This window comes from Myxine glutinosa, chromosome 2 (assembly GCF_964187855.1).
Source record: "Myxine glutinosa chromosome 2, kmMyxGlut1.1, whole genome shotgun sequence".
Classification (NCBI taxonomy): domain Eukaryota; kingdom Metazoa; phylum Chordata; class Myxini; order Myxiniformes; family Myxinidae; genus Myxine; species Myxine glutinosa.
The window spans coordinates 15,699,662-15,720,065 of NC_136262.1; the positions used below are offsets into that span (position 1 = coordinate 15,699,662).

Here is a 20,404-nt window from a genome sequence, read left to right on the forward strand (position 1 = left end):
GGAAGATGTGCAAATAGGAAGATGTGCAAATAGGAAGATGTGCAAAAAAGGAGATGTGCAAATAGGAAGCTGTGCAAATAGGAAGATGTGCAAATAAGATGATGTGCAAAAAAGGAGATGTGCAAATAGGAAGCTGTGCAAATAGGAAGATGTGCAAATAGGAAGCTGTGCAAATACGAAGATGTGCAAAAAAGGAGATGTGCAAATAGGAAGCTGTGCAAATAGGAAGATGTGCAAATAAGATGATGTGCAAAAAAGGAGATGTGCAAATAGGAAGCTGTGCAAATAGGAAGATGTGCAAAAAAGGAGATGTGCAAATAGGAAGATGTGCAAATAGGAAGATGTGCAAATAGGAAGATGTGCAAATAGGAAGATGTGCAAATAGGAAGATGTGCAAATAGGAAGCTGTGCAAATAGGAAGATGTGCAAATAGGAAGATGTGCAAATAGGAAGATGTGCAAAAAAGGAGATGTGCAAATAGGAAGCTGTGCAAATAGGAAGTTGTGCAAATAAGATGATGTGCAAAAAAGGAGATGTGCAAATAGGAAGCTGTGCAAATAGGAAGATGTGCAAATAGGAAGCTGTGCAAATAGGAAGATGTGCAAAAAAGGAGATGTGCAAATAGGAAGCTGTGCAAATAGGAAGATGTGCAAATAAGATAATGTGCAAAAAAGGAGATGTGCAAATAGGAAGCTGTGCAAATAGGAAGCTGTGCAAATAAGAAGCTGTGCAAATAGGAAGATGTGCAAATAAGAAGATGTGCAAATAGGAAGATGTGCAAATAAGAAGATGTGCAAATAAGAAGAGGTGCAAAAAAAGGAGATGTGCAAATAGGAAGCTGTGCAAATAGGAATATATGCAAATAAGAAGATGTGCAAAAAAAGGAGATGTGCAAATAGGAAGTTGTGCAAATAAGATGTGCAAATAAGATGTGCAAATAGGAAGATGTGCAAATAAGAAGATGTGCAAATAGGAAGATGTGCAAATAAGATGTGCAAAAAAAGGAGATGTGCAAATAAGAAGATGTGCAAATAGGAAGATGTGCAAATAAGATGTGCAAAAAAAGGAGATGTGGAAATAAGAAGATGTGCAAATAGGAAGATGTGCAAATAAGATGTGCAAATAGGAAGATGTGCAAATAAGAAGATGTGCAAATAAGATGTGCAAATAAGATGTGCAAATAGGAAGATGTGCAAATAAGAAGATGTGCAAATAGGAAGATGTGCAAATAAGATGTGCAAAAAAAGGAGATGTGCAAATAAGAAGATGTGCAAATAGGAAGATGTGCAAATAAGATGTGCAAAAAAAGGAGATGTGGAAATAAGAAGATGTGCAAATAGGAAGATGTGCAAATAAGAAGATGTGCAAATAAGATGTGCAAAAAAAGGAGATGTGCAAATAAGAAGATGTGCAAATAGGAAGATGTGCAAATAAGATGTGCAAATAGGAAGATGTGCAAATAAGAATATGTGCAAATGATAAACCATGCTGAACTCAATACAAAATAAATAAAGAGGAATTGTCACAGGATGAAGGTTAATGATGGTGGAACAAATAATTAATTTCTTGTCTTCCAATTAGTGATGAGACTCAAGAAGCAAATTCAGCAGAATGAGCACGGAAAAACTTCAACACCATTTCAGTTGTTTCTCTGACGTAAAATGAAGGGAATTGTGCAAAGATACTTTTTCCAATCAATTTGCATCGTTCATTAATTATTCTCTCCTTTCTGATGGGACATTGAGCCGGCTGTTTTATGCGCTGGTCATCACTTGTGGGCGTTAACAATGTCATTGTATCGTTGAAAAACAGTCGGTCATTGTTTGCGTGTATCCTGGTTAGATTCCAAATTCCTGGCTCCTGATTCCCGAACCAAAGACTTTTATACTCTAGTTGACCTTGACGCTCCCAGAAAACAGGCTCTTGTTTGATTAACAAAGGCTGGAGACAGCATCCACTTTTGAATCGTGAACAGCACAATTTGTCATTCTCAGATGAACACGAGATTCCTTCAGAGGAGAGATGAACACAAGAACATCTGTGTTTGCTTAAAAAAGGAAGCTTAATGTCAGATAACAAATTTGGCGGCATCTGATCATTGATACGTATATCTTTTTCCACTTTATATCCCCATATGATAAAAGCTTGACTGTTAAGCAGGAAATGCCGCTCCATTGAGTTTCCATATAGCAATTTCTGTGGAAGCAACCATGTCTTACCATTCTGGGTCAGTGCTTGACTGTTTAAGGACATTTGATACAAACACCTGTTTTACAGCCAGGACATTGCTGGGTTTTTTTTGTTTGTTTTTTTTGTATACTGAATCGAGGCTCGTGAAAGAGCTAACATTTACTTCACAAACAAATCAACCAGACAAACAAAATATATAAAAAGAGGGAGCGGAAGACAAGATGGGGAGAGAAGGGCAAGCACACAAACACAACATTTGAGAGCAGGGAGATGTGTGGAAGGAAGAGGGCTTGGGGGGAGGAGGCGTGGGAAGAGGGGTGGGGGGGAGGGAGAAGTATAAAACACAAGGACCCCAAGGACTTCCAGGACAGAAGTTGGTATTTCAAAAAAGTGGAATTGGGGTGAAATTAGCGGGGGTAGAAAAGATCAAGATTTTGGATGGGGGAAGATAAGAGATGGTGGTGACCAGCTGTTTTAAAGATCTGGAGGGAGGAGTGGGATTGAAGAGAGTGAGGAGTTTGTTCCATAGGCGGGAGAAAAGAAGAATGAAGAATGAAGGAGTGAAGGTGAGCAGAGAGCCGAGATTTTGGCAGTTTAACCATAAGAGGGTTGCAGTCAGATCTTGTGCGACCTGCAGGAATATTTGCGGGACAGAGCCCAGAGAGAGCTGGGGTGGGCAAGGCCAGAGAGGAGTCGGTAGAAGACGGAAAGACCACCAACCTGCCTGCGGTGAGTGAGTGAGAGGCCCTTGGAGTTACCTTCATCGCGGGAGATTCCAATGATTCTGAACGCTTTGGTTTCAACAGCGTGAAGACGAGCTAGGTGTGAGGCAGGAGCACCAGCCCAGAGGGGAGAGCAGTATTCCATTGAGCTGCGGATGAAAGCCTTGTATGTGGTGAGGAGCTCAGGTGTACCAAGGAAGGACTTCGCACGACGGAGGATGCCCAGTCGGTGACTGGCTTTGGAGGCCAGATTTGAAATGTGGTTTTCCCAGGAAAGATCATGGCAGATAGTGAGACCCAAAAGTTTGAGTGACAGAACATCTTGGAGAGGATTATTCAGAAAGTGGATGGGAGGGTTGTCCAGTCGGTCTTTTCGGAGAGACATCTTAAGAGTGTGAGATTTGTCAGGATTGAAAGACATGTTCCACTTGTTTGCCCAGTCTGTGATTTTGTCCAGGTCTGCAGAGAGTGAGGAGGCCGCAGACTGCCGATCTGAGGGATGAAGAATGGAGCGACAGAGAGTAGAGTCATCAGCAAAGAGATAGAGAGGATTTTCAAGAGTCAGAGAGATCATTGATGAAGACCAGAAAAAGCACAGGGCCCAGGACACTGCCTTGGGAAACTCCAGCCTGATCAGGAAGAGGAGATGATAGAAACCCATTCAGGGCCACACGTTGACTACAACTAGAGAGGAAGTCCACCAGCCATGCATGGAGATTTTCATGGATACCAAAAGAGGAGAGTTTGGTGAGCAGTGCGGGGTGCCAGACCGTATCGAAGGCACGTGATATGTCAAGGGAGGCTGCTCTAATTTCCTGTTTGGCATTGAGGACCTCCATCCATTGTTGAGAAAGCAGAAGCAACATGTCCAGAGTAGAGTGACCAGGTCTGAAATCAAATTGATGATCAGAGATCAAGCCATTGGAGAAGAGGGAAGATTTCATATCTGAAGCAATGATGGATTCCATGACTTTGCTGATAATTGGGAGAAGGCTGATTGGTCTGTAGTTGCTGGGATCTGTTTTTGCACCTTTTTTGTGCAAAGCGGTGATGTTGGCAGATTTCCAAGCAGATGGCAGATGACCTTGAGCAAAAGAGAGGGTGAAGAGAACAGAGAGAGGGAGTGAAAGAGCGGAAGAACAGGATTTTAGGACCCGTGGGCTGATGCCGACAGGTCCAGGTGCAGAATCAGAGTCGAGGGTTGACAGAAACTTTTCCACCTTGTCAGGAGGAAAGGACACAGAGTCCCAGGAGCAGCTGGGTACGACTGGGTATGGTGGGTACAGAGAGGGATGGGTTTGGGACACAAGATTTAGAGGCAAACACAGAGTTGAGGCATTCAGCTTTTTCACGTGCGGAGTCAACCGTGTGGCCATTTGAGGTGAGGGAGGGGATGGAAGGGGAACAAACACCAGAAACAGATTTGACCAGACACCACCAGGATTTGGAAGAGCGAGACAGATAAGAGAGTTCGGTCCTGAGAACGGAGAGATATTGTTTCCTGGCTCTCCTGAGGGTGGACACACACTTGTTTCGGGCTTTGTGAAAGGAAATGAGATTTCCTTCCGTTGGATTTGCTTTCCAGGAGACGAAAGCAAGTTGTTTCTGGGCAATAGCCTCACCACAAGATTCCGTGTACCATGGACGGGAGGAAGGGTATGACAACTGAAGACGAGATGGGATAAGTCTGTGCATGAGAGAGAGCAATTTACTTTGGAAGAATTCCCAGGATGAGTTGATGTCAGAGGCGGTAGAGATGGGAGACCAGTCCAGATGATTGATGGCTGCATGAAGACCGTGCCAGTTGGCCTGAGTGAAATGCCAGACTCGTCGACGCTGAGGAGGCTCTCTGAGAATGGTCAGAGAGATGTCCACTTCAACAAGCACATGATCATATGAGCCGATTGGAGCAGAAGAAGAGCAGCAGACATTTTCAGGGAAGTTAGTCAACCAAGTCCAGAAGAGAAGATGCTCCGTTGACTGAGATCCGGGTCGGGAAATTGACAGATTGTGTCAGTCCCAGTGAGTCACAGAAGTTCTTTGCTGAAGAGCCATGGCTGGTGAGAGAGGTACCCACACCCAGCCAACTGGCATGGTGACAGTTGAAATCACATATGAGGAAGAGAGAGTTGGGATGGGTAGATAGAAGTTGGTCCATATTATCAGACAGCGAGATGTAGATGGAGTCATCACTGTTTGGTGGACGGTACAACACACATATGAACAAAAGGTGGGAGCGAAGGGGAAGCCGTAGCCAAAGGTATTCCTGGGGGTGAGATGGAGAGAGGGCAGTGCAGGGCGAGTGAGGAAGAGAGTTTTTTTTATAAAGATAGCAACCCCACCTCCAGAACGAGGCTCAGGTCTATCATACTGGAGGAGGGAGTAACCTGGGAGAGATACCAAGGAATCAGAGACATCATGAAGGAGGAAAGTTTCTGTTAAGCAGATCACGTCTGGTTTGTCAGAAGCAACTTGTATGGAGAGATCAGTCAAGTTTGAGCGAAGGCCCCGGATGTTTGAAGTCCATACTGTTAAAGAAGAGGAAGGGGGAGCTTCGGATACAGAACGGGGGTGGGGGGGGGAGCGGTAGGGTAAGATGTGAAAGAGGAGGAAGAGGTAGGGAGAGCTGTTGAAGGTGTGTCAGATTTCAGAATAGCTTGGAGAAAGGGAAGAATGGGGCGGACAAAAGGTTTGATGGTGATTGGGTGAGGTGCAGTGAGGTGTTATTCGAGGAGGGGGAAGAGTGAGGCAGAAGGTTGAGGGAGATGAAGGTGAAAGGGGGAAGAAGCGGGGAGGACGCTTTGAGGAGGAGTGGTGAGAGGGGAGTCTAGGAGGGGAGGAGCGAGGGAGAGTCTCGGAGGGGAAGGGTGTGGGGGGAGTTTAGGAGGGAAGGGGCAAGGGGGGAGATTTGAAAGGGATGGGTGATGGGGAAGATTTGGAGGGGAGGGGCAAGGGGGAAGATTTGAAAGAGATGGGTGATGGGGATGATTTGGAGGGGATGGGTAATGGGGAAGTTTTGGAGGGAAGGGGTGATGGGGAAGATTGGGAGGGGCAAGGGGGAAGATTTGAAAGTGATGGGTGATGGGGAAGATTTGGAGGGGAGGGGCAAGGGGGAATATTTGAAAGAGATGGGTCATGGGGAATATTTGGATGGGAGGGGCAAGGGGGTAGATTTGGAGGGGAGGGGTGATGGGGGAGTTTTGAAGGGGAGGGGTTATGGGGAAGATTTGGAGGGGAGGGGTGAGATTGGATTTTGAAAAGTGTACGATTAATGGGAAATAAACATTTATTGCAAAATGAGTTTCTTGAGAGCTTCGAGTCAAAAATACGTTTGAGGACGCTGAAGGATGGGTGGAGTGCTGGAGAGTTTAGGGAATGTATGAAAGAGGAACTGTAAGAGATGGAATTTTTTTTTGGAATGAATAGATTTGGTGAGCAAGTCGAAAGCATCTTTTTATAAAAGAAGATGAAAAAGGTGTTATAGAATATGACAGAATACAGTTCTTCAGGGGACAGATTAAACATTTTTTAACAACGTGATCACGTGATCACTAACAACGTGGTCGAAGAACGAACGAACAAATAAGAACGAACAAACGGATAAGAACGGAGAAGGAAATATTTTTTTGTTTTTTCTTTTTGAGGAGATTTTAAAACAAGGAAGTATGGGGTGAAAAGCCCGGGAAAAACAGAGACCGAAAGTAATTGCAGCGCGATCGAAGAACCGCTGAGACAAAAACAAAGCCTCAAGCCAAGGTCGGACACGGTAGCCTACTACACTAGGCCTCAGAATACGCGACACGAACCAACCGACGATTCTGTACACAGGTATGAAAAACCAACGCCGAGAATCCTATTAAAGACACACCAATAGGTACATACACCGAAATAAAGATAGTTTCGACAAAAACACAATTGTGAAAAATTACTTAACTTCAAAAGCCTGCGCGCATGGACAGCTTTGAAGAGACTTGACCTCCCTGGTTTCATTAATATATAGGGGACTCCGACATTCGCGGGGGATATGTTCCTGGAAAATGGCGCGAATGTCGAATCCACGAATGTGGGGACATTTCTTAAATGGGAGGATCGATGGGGGTTACTACATGGTCTAGGCTCATGGAAGAGCTTTGATACAGAACACATCAGGACACAACATAAGAAAGGGAACAGCAGGAGAAAGGGGAAACACCAACAGCAGGGCAGATGGAGAAAATAGACGGAGATAGACAAACAAGGGATGCAGGTAACGATATGGGGTAAGGGAGACCACAAGAGGGGGGGGGGGGGGGACAAGATGGATACATAACCAATAGTTTTGGGATGGATGGGGATGGTTTAACAGGTATAGAAAAGATCATGATTTTGTATGGGGGATGGGATGGTTTAACAGGTGTAGAAAAGATGATTTTGGATGAGAGATGATTTGAGATGATGGTGAACAGATGTCTTGAAGACCTGGAGGGAAGAATGAGATTGAAGAGAATATGTAAGGTGGTTCAACAGGTGGGAAGAAAAAGAGGAATAATTGAGTGGAGGTGAGCAGTGGTTCTGGATTTAGGCAGTTTCACGAAGGAGGGATTGCTCATGGACCACGTGCATCCTGAAGATACCCGAGGGGGACAAAGCACGGAGGGGGCAGAGGATGCAAATCTTACCAAGGCACCACCTTGAAAAGGTACCACCAGGTTTCAGAGGAGGAAGACAAGTCTGAAAGTTCATTCTTGAGATTGGACAAATGTTGTTTTCTGTCTCTCCAGAGAGTAGACACGCTTGGTGTGAGCTTTATGGAATGATCTCAAGTTGTCTTCAGTTGGATTTGCATTCCAGGAGGAGAATGTAAGTTGTTTTAAAGCAACTGCCTCACCACAGGATTCAGAGTACAAAGAGCGGGAGGATAGGTAAGATAATTAATTGAAGACTAGATGGGATGAATCTGGGCATAAGAGAGCTGGTTTCTGTGAAAGAATTCCCAGGCTGAATTAATATCAGCGGCGGTGAATATAGGAGACCCGTCCTGATGTGTAAAAATAAAATATATAAAATTTAAAACTGCGAACACATGAGGGGTGATTGTAGAAGAAGGTCACATGTTATGAACCATAAATAAGCAGGGTCTGTGAATGTTGCGACCACGAATGTCGAGGTCTGACTGTATATGGTGTAGGCTTAACAATTAAGGTGGCAGGCTTAAGATCTTAGGGTCTTGAGTTTGAGCCCCTGTCATGCCATTGAAATAACATCGGGTGGGTTGACTCAACCTGTCATCCTTCCGAGGTCGGCAAAATGAATACCAGCTTACTGGGTTAATAAGCCATTCGAGTATCCTGCGCCGGAATGGCGACCCTTCCAGGATTGTACCTCCTTAGCCAATGAAACTGCTCTTCACGCCTCATGGTGTGAAAGTAATTATATATATAAATCCTGTGGTGAGGATATATATATATATATAGAGTCTCACCACAGGATTTATATATAGTCATGTCCGTAGCCGATGAAAACCAGCCTTGGATGGATAGCCGAACAGTTAACTCCGAGGCAGCAGTTCAAAACTTGGCGGTAATTTTTTGGCGTGTGCTGGCGAAGAAAACTAGGGTGCTCACCTCAGACGGCCACGACAGGGTTTATTTCTCGAACCCACAAACACAGAAACGAGACAAGGAAAATCAACAATACGACAATGAAAAATGCCACAATAAGAAATTTAATAAAATTAAGGCAAGACAATAAAAATTAATGCTGAGGTAAAACTATAAAGCTAACTCGAGGGACCCTCCATGCTGACACAAATACGGACAAAGGGAAAGATAAAAGAAAAGAAATGTTCACTTTTTATAGTGCCGACACTTAGCTTTGCGCCCCAAAAATGCGCTGGGTAGCTGTGCAGTCCGCACAGCCATCCGCACGGGAAAACTCTCCAGCAATGGCGCCAAAACCACGCGTCGAAAATGCCCAGGCGCGAAGCAAGCAGCCAACCGGCCCCTCCTCGCTTCCACCGCCAAGCGAGACATGGCTCTCTCCTCCCCCAAAAAACACCAAGTCGAACAGCACCCCCTCCTTCAATGTGGCAAAGGCCACACAAAGCTCCGAAATGTTCCCTTCATGGCGCACACGAGAAACGCGACCGCCCGCCACGAAGCCAGCACCAGAGAGAGAGAGACTGATTCTTCCTCCTCCTTCTCGAAGTCTCTCAATCATGTCACACAGGCGTCACCCCGGCCAATCGCCGAGTTCCACTCAATTGCTCCATGGTCGGCTCAACCAATCACTAACTTCGGGGCGTGGCCTTTTTCTTAGCTTGATTTGTGTGCAGGGTTAATTGTCGATCGGCAGATGTTCGAGTCTCTGTCGGCCTTTATGCTGGTAGTCGTGGTTTAATGGACCTTTGTTGTTATTGTTCTTGTTGGTTAAAGGAGCGCTATTGTTGTTGTTTGTGGAACAACAACACTATTGTTGTTGTTTTTATTGTTGTTGTTGGTGGAATGAGGGTTTTTATGGCCGCCATTTTTAAATGTAAAAACAGAAGGGAAAATCACGGGAGGCAACAACATACTGGGAATTATCCTTAAGCCCTATTATATATTTAATATATATTTATATTTTTTATATATTTAACTAACACAAAACCACCCTCCGTGTGGTGACATGTGAACACTCTTAAGCACACAGTTTACCCTGCTTATGTACATCGAAATTACCCTGCTTATGTGGCTTCCTACTCGCACACGGTCCATGCTAATCTACATGGTTCTACCTCGTCCATGGTATTTCATCCCTACCCCCACAAACGTTATATACAGTCACGTGAAAAAGTAAGTACACCCCATGTAAAGTTTTTGACCTTTTCGACATATTTCAACATACAGCTATTTGATCTTCATTTCAACAATATTGACAGATAACGGTGATATAATATAAGAAATATCATGAAACATTTACATTTTGTAGTCCATCGTATGATTTAAATAAACATAAATGCAAATTTTGCATGTGGAAAAAGTAAGTACACCCCTACATTTATCACTACTTCAAATACCTAGAATTAGAAGAGGCACCATGTGGTACTCAAGACTTCGCAGACTGAGATTAAAGCTCTCTGGTCACAAATAGACAAAGGCAGATGGTATAATTTATGCACATGACGTCAGTGTCATGTCATAAGGTTAGTTTGTTTATTTAGTTAAATTTAATGTTCCTGACTGCAAACCTCCTAATTGTTGATGAGCCAGGCAGAGACAATGTGTCAGCGTGGCAGGCGACACTTGTTGCTAACAGGTCGTGCAGCAATTGCTGGGATGAGACTCAATCTGTGCCTTGCTTCCTTGTCAAGTTAAGGGGTTCAACTTGCATATATTAATGGCTTAGATTGGTCACAAATAAACAATTTGCAGTATGTTGTCCTTTATGAGGGAGGGAGGGGGGGGGGGGAAATAAGCCCTCGTCAGGAAGGCATGGTGTTGAAGTCGTGGGGACTCACTCCTATGGAGGAGGGGTCCAATTGTATGACCATCTGGCACTTCGGGGTCAGGATGCATGTGTTTTGATTGACCATGTGCTTCAGCATTTGGGTTGAGGTGCTTGTGTATGCCAATGGGACGGTCTTGATAGATGGTGTGCCTTGGCCGTGGGGTCAAGGTCCACGTCCAAGGCTGTTTATATGTTTGATTTTTTAAACCTTTTTTTATTATAAAAAAGGCAGGCCTCATAAGGCCCAAAATGAGGGCGAAATCTAGATCGACATCTCTGCCTTTGTCTATGTGTGACCATAGAGCTTTAATCTCAATCTGCAAAGACTTGAGTACCATATGGATGCCTCTTAGTTTGGAGGTGATGTGTTGGTATAATTTACGCACATGATGTCAGTGTCATGTCATAAGGTTCTTCTTTCGTTCAATAAATATATATATATATATATATTCACTGGAGTTGAATTTGCTGCTTGATGGTGAATTTTCCATCCAAGCATGTGCAGTGCAATCATTGGTCAGATCTAAGAATTCCCATTTTCTGAGATTTGAGGGTTTCTTTTTTTTTTCCTTGTACTTTTGCTGATTTAAAAATTGCTGACGTAGGCTTTCAACTTCCCCTTAAAACTCCGTGTCTCCTATCTTCCACAACGTCTGCCGACGGCGAATTCCACAATCTGCAGGCAGTGGAGAAAGGATCCGTTGATAGGATGCAGTTCAAAAGGTTGGCATTTTGACTGTCATCCGATGCTTGATAGAGTGTAGAGGTCTTGTGCTCGTTCTTACAGTTAGTTTAGTACTGTTACGAAGCACCAGAGCATCGGTGGAACATTCTATGAAATTGGATGCCTATTCCAAGCAGACACCGGTGGTGAAGGGACATTACATTGTAGTTTAAAATACCAATTATATTCACAGTGCTTGGGGTGGGATAACATCCAGCAATGCCATTGATGTTGAAGTGTTGTTGTTTGTTGTGTGCACCGGATGCATATATTCTATTCTGGACTGGACCCTACTTTTTTTATACTGTTGCTTGTTTATTGGGATTAAGATATGGTACAGAGCTCTCTGGAGTTGTCCGAGGCATTGACCGGCATTTCTGACCAGCTGCATAACATATGGGATCGATAATAACTTAATGGTGAGAGTCAGGTCTTGAAGCTTAATTTTATATTTTTCATTAAGTTTGGTGTTGAAAAATAGAGGTTGGTGGGCAGGAGGTCGAAGGTGGCAACTGCTAGCTCGCATCCTTCCTAATATTTAAAATATGTAGGAATATTTGAAGTATTTGCCATTTCTCAATGTGTTTCAGGTCAGACATAAGGAAATCGGGTACAATTGGTAAAATAATATAAAATTACTTGCTGGAAGCCCATGGTAAAAAAAAATACCACGATAGAAAAATAAAATATAAAGAACCCTTTTATTTTTGCTCTGCTTGAAGGAGCTAAATTTAGGCAGTTATAATTTTCTTGAACATGAGGATTCATTTGAAGCAACCTTTATGTAATTTATAGTCTGCGGAGCATTCTCACGTTTCGGGGGGCAGACGGACAGCATTAGCCCTATTCATATACTGTATAGAACCACCTTTAGAGGCCATTTTTCCCCGCAGAGCAGGGGTTGGCCTTTTTCGGGCACCGTGGTCCCCTTTTTGAAGCAATGTTTTATGGCCGGATGCCCTTCCTGCCGCCAACCCTGTTTGTCGCCTCTTGCGACACGCAGTGAATTACCAGTGAACGGGTGCTCAATTTGTGGACCTCGGAAGGATGACAGGCTGAGTCAACCCCCCTGGCGTTAATTTAGCGATTGACCGGGATTTGAACCCAGGATCCTAGGATCCCAAGCCAGCACCCTAACCGCCAAGCCAACATATTTCTTAACAACAAATAAAAAAATTGTGTGAGCAATCGAAGCAGCGGTCTGTTGCCTTATTCACCCACCTATGTTCAGTTTTTGGTCTGAGTGAAATGTTTTTAATTTTTCCTTAGGTTTGGATTAATTTGAAGCAACTTTTTCTGAATATTGTTTTCTCTCCTATGAGCGTTTTTTGTTTGAGTGTGGGACAGACAAACGGCATTAGCCTATTTATTATATAAGGGCCAGTCAATAAGTAACCTTAAAATGGCGATATAAATTCGATAATGTGATGTGTGTAGTTGTAGACAAAGTTATTGCGGTAACAAAGTAAATCCGCTACTTCCAGCTCAGATCACAATGACCTTTGATCCCAGAATCCAATCGGTTCATCTTTACATCACAGTACATACTTGTACTAAGTTTGGCAAAATCTCTTCAGCGGTTCACAAGTTATCGTGGTAACAAATGCCTGACTTGCACACACGCATGGTGCACATCCGGAGGGACAACCCTCGGCTGCGGAGCCATAAAAAGGAATGATCAAGTCATTTTCAGCAATATTGTATGGGACAACTGGCTCAATAATGCCTTCCCAGCATTCCACCATTCCCCCTTCCTCCTTGCCCCCCCCCCCCAAACCATCCCAAGGAATGACACGCTTCACGAACCAAATCCCGCTTTCACAACACTGCACAAAGCAACAGTTTTATTTCAATATGATTTAAAAGTTCAAGACAACAAAATAAAACCCAGTAAAAAAGAACTGCTGAGAAATAAGCTAGCAACCATTAAACTCTTTCACTACGTTTTAATAATAATTTGTTTACAGTGTTTACAGTAATTGTTTTGACCCTCTTCAGAATGTGTGTAAATTTATATATATATATATATATATATATATATATATATATATATATATATATATATATATATATATATATATAAAATGGGAACCTGCTGTATACCAGGGGATAACAAGAACCATCCAGCCAGAGGATGGAGAGCGTTTGCGAGAATGAGTATTGGTAAGCTAGTTGGGCCGGATGGAATACCTGCTGAATCTTGGTACCACTGTCCAGGAACATTTATGAACAAGAAGAAATGCCGAATGAGTGGAGAGAAAATACATTAGTCCCGATTTACAAGCAAGCAGAAAGGAGATGCGCAACAACTACAGAGGCATCAACATGAATTCGCACACAATAAAGATCTGGGAAATCATTATTGAGGGAAGGTTAAGGGAGGAAGTGATGGTCGGAGAACAGCCATTTGGATTTATGCCAGGCAGTAGCCAGGAGCCCTGAAGACACCATTTTTTTTTTACCCTTAGACAATTAGAAAGGTATAGGCGTAATTTGACTTCTCTATTTGGGGTGGGGGGGGGGGGGCAAGGGCTTAATATTAATAATGGGTAGCTAGGTCTGGCTTGGAGTGGTTATGTGATAGCGGACATGAAGGAGACAGGTGTGCATAAAGAATGGGTATCCAACTGTTAACGACCCCACTTTAAATGGCCTAATAGAGATGCAGAGGAAGAGGAAGATCCTTTTTAAAATGTGATATTGCTCATACATTGTAACTCTCAAACACACCACTTCTGGGATATTTCCTTGCGGGCACTGAGCCATTTGAATTTCTCTTAAGCTGCCATAAAATATCCGAGTATTACATGACTGTTAAGTCGGGTTTTGTATTCACTTTTGGAATCTGCCATTTTGCGAATACATGTGTGTTAAGCAATGGTGCACCTCCGCGGTGCATACAGATGATTTCATTACCTGTCTGATTTCATTTATGCTGCAGATGATTTAATTGCAGAAGGTGCTCACTCCACATCCTTCATACTTGTATTGCTTCTTCCTCAGATCAGAAGCTGGGTAAGGTGGGCTTGCCATCACCACCATCATCTGCTTCCCAAAGTATCTTCCCTCAGGCGTCATCGTTCCCACGCTCTGGCCAGCCGTACAGGTAACTATGATGATGGGGATGTTACAGTGGAAGAGACTTCAGCCTGGACCTGTTATGATTTATGAAGCAGAAGGTGCAATGCAGATTTGTTCCAATGCATAATGGGGGTAATGATGGCCTACATTGTGCATAATGCGGCTGTGCTCCGATACCAATTCCTCTTCCCACAATCTGCTAACCATGAACCAGCACAGTTGTTTTTCTGAACAATATCTAGGTAACACGTCGTTGTTCGTATGTAGCAAGAAGCCAAATGGTTAGCATCAGTTGTTGCAGGGGTGTCGTAGTGTCACTGGGGTAGTACCCCCTGTAGGTTAGAGCGGTAATTTGGAATTTGGTCAGGGTGCCGACAATTCCTCGGCTACTCTTCATGAAGGATACCTTGGGGTTTTTAACATCCACCAACTAATGCTGGCAGACAGGGCACCCAGTCGTCTACCCAGGTCAGACAGCTCAGAGGCGAGTACGGTACCCTGGGCCAAACTTTAGGGTACCCTGTGCCAGGCCAGAGGCAATAGGACATGTAGATATAACAATGGGGATGAACAAACAGGTGGTGAGAGAGAAAAGGGACGGAAGCATAGCAACTTGCAAGTATATGGAGAGAGGTTGGAGAGGGAAAATGAGGATTATAAATTATCATTATTCATGTATATGGGGATGCATGATGTTGGCTTAGAGGTTAGGGTGCCGGCTTGGGATCCTCGCATCCTGGGTTCGAATCCCGGTCGATCCGATCGCTGAATTAACGCCATTGGGGTTGACTCAGCCTGTCATCCTTCCGAGGTCGGCAAATTGAGTACCAGTTCACTGGTAATTCCCTGTGTGTCGCAAGAGGCAACTAACAGGGTTGGCGGCAGGAAGAGCATCCGGCCATAAAACATTGCTTCAAAAAAGGTACGACGGTGCCCGAAAAAGGCCAACCCCTGCTCTGCAGGGAAAATGGCCTCTAAAGGTGGTTCATGTATATGGGGATGACCTGTGATGGTGGGCCATTACCAAGTTGAAGCCCTGGAGTGAAGGGTAAGAATGTTCTACAAGTGGGAAAACAGAGGAACAATGGGCAATGGAGGTGGGCAGTAAGCATGAAATTTTGCCAGTTTCACAAGGAGGGTTTCCTGAAATGATATGGGTTTGCTGGAATGTGTACAACCTGGAGCGACCGTGGAGGGATGGAAGAAAGGTCTTGCTCCTTCTGCTCTGAGGACATGCAGTATAAAACATGGGAAGCTGCATATCTGTCCACAATGAGAGGACAGCAGGTTCTGTACCTCCACTTCTTCATGTGAGATGCAAATGATATTGAGAGCTTTGGATTCCACAGCATCCAGGAGAGATTTGTGAAGTGGTGGCAGCAGCTCTTAGGGGAGTGTATTAGTCTGATGAGCTGTGGTGCTGGCCTCGTAGACTGAGAAATTAGGATCTACCATTAAATGACATGGCATGATGGAGAATGCCTAGTCTGTGGCTTGCTTTGGAGGGCAGCTTTGATATATGATCTACCCAGGAGATGTCTCAGCTGATGGTAAGGCCTACAAGTTTGAGAAACTGAACCTCTTCCAGTGGTTTATAATGGAAATATACGGAATGGGTTCGATTGATGTTCCTTCTGCAGAGACGGTTTGAAAATGTGATTTGCCTGGACTGAAAGACATTTTCCGAGTGTCAAACCAACATTTGATCCTTTCTAGGTTGGCAGAGAGGGAAGCCGCAGCTGCTAAAGTATGTTGATATGATTTGGATTTGTACAGCATATTGTCAAGTCATTTGCGAAGCGGAAAAGAGGGGCTTCCAGAGCCTTTGGGAGTTCAATAATATAAACGAAGAAGAAGAAAAAAAAGAAGGAAAAAAAAGAAAAGAAAGAAAGAAAAGAAAGAAGAAGAAGAAGTGCCCTTGCCGCTACCTTGTGTGCACTCGAGTTTTTATTGCGAGAGCAAACGTGAGGATTCCATCGAGAACTGCACACTGTCGTCGTACATGAAGGAAGACATTAAGCCAGGGAAGAAGTTGGCCTTGTATTCAACAGGTATGAGCTTGGCAAGCAGAGCAGGGTGCCCTGCCGTCGAATGCCCAACATGTGTCCAGAAGCACAGCTCTGGCCTTTTGCTTCCATCCTTTATTGTGAGAGAAGCAAAATATCCAAAGTTGAGCGGATCGGATCGAAAAGAAGCTTCTGTCATTGTGTAACCGGAACTTTGTTCGTGCTGGGATAGGTGGACCACACAAACGGTTCCTCTTCTCTTGTGGCCAATCACAGTTGCTCAATGATGAAAAGCAGAGACAATTATTTAGTGATTACAATTACTTTGAGTGTTTTTTTTAAATGTCACTCATTGTTGCATTGTTATGATCATGCTGAGTGTATGTACGAGTGTAGCTGTTGGTGCCGTATGCATAGTATGGATGGTATAACTAATACCAGTGCATTCGAAATATCCATGAAGTTTAAAGAAAACGAACACGGCAAATTAATTTTGACTTTTGGCTCGGTGTTTACCTAACGGTCAATCTCTGTCTCAACCTCAGTCCCCTTCTGATGCCCCCTGTCCTGACCTCCTCCCAACCTGCCCCCCTTCACCGCTACAGCCCGGGACTACCCCTGGTGCAACCACCCTCCGCCGGACAGATACTCGCACAGATGTCCCGCCAATCTGCCATCACGGCCACCGCGCCAACATCTTGGGTAATTGTAAACTCACCACCTAATGTCCGACGTCCCAAGGGCTCGGCCCTGCCGGACTCTGGGGACCAAGCGCTCGTGGCCTGGTTCCTTAAACACGACATCCAACAATGTCCTTCTCTTAGCTTGTCACGTTCGGATTCCCTGCGTCACAATGGTCTTCGCTGTACCAAGTACTACGGTCAATGGAGTGCAGAAGGAAGTTTATAATGTTTGTTTATTTCAATCAATTCCTCTAATTTATATTGTCTTGTGGGGATTGATGTATGTTGTAGTGAAACCAGATGCCACCTTGTCACAGCTCTCCTGCTTTGGAATGGCTGTACTTTATCAAAAATCTTCCCCGTGTTGTTTTAATCCCCTGTTTGCTTTAATTCCTGCTGAGCATAAGCAGGCAAAGTTTTAAGAAGTCCATTTGTACTGGGCCCTGAAGTTTTTGGTCGAGTTGAGGGCAACGTTTGTCTTGCTGGGAGCCATCGGACGACTTTTTGTCCCTGACCACAGTTGCTGACAAGGTGACCAGTTTGGACAAATACATTGGGTGCTGAATAATGGGGAAGGTGTGTATTTTCAACCTATTCACCTGACGAATGGAAATTATCAGCAGTTATTTATGGACAATTTTCGGTCTGCTTATGTTCCGCATCTCGAAATCAAAGTCGATGCCTGTCGGACTCATAGTGTTGGTTTCTCAAAGCTATGATATCAAATGTGTGATTGTAGGGGAGAACTTCTGCGCTGTTGAGAGAATAAGAGTTACATATGTTGCCAGGGTAATGCATATTAAACTAAGAATTTTAAAATAATGGAATTCAGAATCAAAGGGCACTTTAATATGTTAACGAAGGTGCACAAGGCAAGGCAAGCACAAGTCCAAGGTTTAAGGCAAGCACAGACATCTTCTTATTATTTAGTATGTAGCACATGGTTGAGGCCTGGTGTTGGCTTAGCAGTTTGGGCGTTGGCTTGGGATCCTAGGATCCTGAGTTCGAATCCCGGTCGATCGCTGAATTAACGCCAGGGGAGTTGACTCGGCCTGTCATCCTTCCGAGGTCGACAAATTGAGTACCAGCTTGCATGGGATGAATGATCACGGTGAGTACCCAGATTTAGAATAGGTACACCGTATCCCTGCCGTGGTAAGAGGCGACCACGGGTTGGCGTCAGAAAGGGCATCCGGCCATTAAAAATTTTTTTGCCTCAAACAGGGAACCATGATTGTCATGGCGCCCTCAAGGTTAACCCCTGCTCTAGTGGGGAAAAATGGCCTGAAAACGGTCATTCATTCATTCATTCATTCACATGGTTGAGGGTACAATAATATGCCGGGGGACTTGGCGGGTGCCGCTAATGCAATTCCCTTTGTGAATTTGAACAGGAATTTGTAATTTGTTTAGATGCCGGTGATAGCTATTGATATTGATAGTTCGCAAAGAACACGGTGGGATCTTTAATGTCCACGAACTAATTCCACCAGGTGGGATGCCAGTTTAACGTCCGTCCGAGGAATGATGCGCACATTAATGAATCTCCCAGCCAGTGAAACACCAGGACGGCAGGTTATAGTTGTGGATTTCAAACCAGTTTATAGTTTATAGTTGTGGATTCAAACCAGTTTATAGTTTATAGTTGTGGATTCAAACCAGTTTATAGTTGTGGATTCAAACCAGTTTATAGTTTTGGATTCAAACCAGTTTATAGTTTATAGTTGTGGATTTAAACCAGTTTATAGTTGTGGATTCAAACCAGTTTATAGTTTATAGTTGTGGATTCAAACCAGATTATAGTTATGGATTCAAACCAGTTTATAGTTGTGGATTCAAAGCAGTTTATAGTTATAGTTGTGGATTTAAACCACTATATAGTTTATAGTTGTGGATTCAAACCACTTTATAGTTTATAGTTGTCGATTCAAACCAGTTTATAGTTTATAGTTGTGGATTGAAACCACAACTGGTGTTGGGCCTGGTGTTGCCTGGTGTTGGGCTAGCGGCTAGGGTGCCAGCTTAGGATCCAAGGATCCTGGGTTCGAATCCCGGTCGATCGCTGAATCAACGCCAGGGGGGTTGACTCAGCCTGTCATCCTTCCGAGGTCGGCTAATTGAGTACCAGTTCACTGGTAATTCCCTGCTTGTCGTAAAAAGGCGACAAAAAGGGTTGGCGTCAGGAAGGGCATCCGGCCGTAAAATATTGCTTCAAAAAGGGGACCAAAAAAACAACAACAACCACGGTCCCCGAAAAAGGCCAACCCCCGCTTTGTGGGGAAAAATGGCCTCTAAAGGTGGTTTTTATTTTATTTTATTCAAACCAGTTTATAGTTTATAGTTGTGGATTCAAACCAGTTTATAGTTGTGGATTCAAACCATTTTATAGTTGTGGATTCAAACCCAGGCGAAGACAGCACAGGGGCGAGCGGGCATTACGTCTAGGCTATCCTGCCTGCCATGATTCCTGGTGATGAGTATCTTACTATAATTCACCAAATGTCTGTCTGTCTGTTCGAAGGTACCGTAAAAACTGCTGAACCGATCTCAACGATATTTTGGGTGGATAATCCTGGGATCTCCAGGAGTAAAATAGGCTATTTAGTTTTCCCAATTTCAGCTTTAGTCTCCAGCATTCTGAGGTTTGGACTCCCGCATAACATTCATGTTTGCATAACGTTCATTGTGACGATGTTCTCATTGTGACGATGTATGTGTTCACGGTAGTGTTTGACGTGACGGTGTGAACGTAATTTCGTCGTGTTTTTCATTTCGTAATCCTTTAATGAACGTTTAATGTTTAATTAATGTTTAATGCCCTTCGATGTCCGGGGCCGCACACGCGCTATACTGGACGGGCCAGCATGTACCTTGGCCTTTGCTGTCAGGCTCGGGTAAACCGCTGAGCCCCATCCGTGATGGGGACTGGGGCTTGAGACAGTGTCCCACGAACGAGGAATTCCCAGTAAGCACGAGTCATCAGCTCGTGTTGATTAAGTCCCTGCCCTTTGTACACACTGCCGTCGCTACTACCGATCGGACGGTTTGATGAGATCCTCGGATCAGCCCCTACACGGGCCGTTCTCGGCTCGTGCTGGTGCGCCGAAAAGATGAGCGAACTTGACTGTCTAGAGGAAGTAAAAGTCGTAACAAGGTTTCCGTAGGTGAACCTGTGGAAGGATCATTATTGTGACAACATGAGAGCGAGCGAGACGAGAGACGTACATGGTACGTGATCATCCATGTACTGTTTAGATTTTGATGATTTGCGTGTGATATGATTCAACGGATGTTTATATGAATCGTTTAAAATAAAAAAAGCCTTCAATTTCTGATATTTTACCTCTTCATTTGGGCTTCCCAATTGAAGCCCCACCCGTAGAGCGGGTACTGTTGCTAGTCTTACTATAATTCACCAAATGTCCATCTGTCTGTTCGAAGGTGCCGTAAAAACTGCTGAACCGATTGCAAAGATATTTTGTGTGGGTAATCCTGAGACCCCTGGGAGTAAAATAGGCTATTTAGTTTTCC

At 44.1% G+C, this 20,404-nt stretch overlaps 1 protein-coding gene across 9 annotated transcripts in view; it reads left to right on the forward strand.

Annotated features, from left to right (window-relative positions):
- Window positions 1–20,404, forward strand: part of LOC137422004 (aryl hydrocarbon receptor nuclear translocator 2) — a 195,215-nt gene that overhangs the window by 156,721 nt on the left and 18,090 nt on the right. For 5 of the 9 annotated variants that reach the window (XR_013622627.1, XM_068108658.2, XM_068108660.2 and 2 more), the window contains exons 15-16: window positions 14,107–14,209; window positions 16,736–16,892. Coding sequence is in view for 7 of the 9 variants with exons in the window: in XM_068108658.2 (XP_067964759.1) it covers window positions 14,107–14,209; window positions 16,736–16,892 (260 nt within the window). In the remaining 2 variants the exon portion in view is untranslated. Of the gene's footprint in view, window positions 1–14,106; window positions 14,210–16,735; window positions 16,893–20,404 lie in introns of those variants that run through there. The other 4 variants (XM_068108662.2, XM_068108663.2, XM_078773004.1 and 1 more) reach the window with 2 other exon arrangements.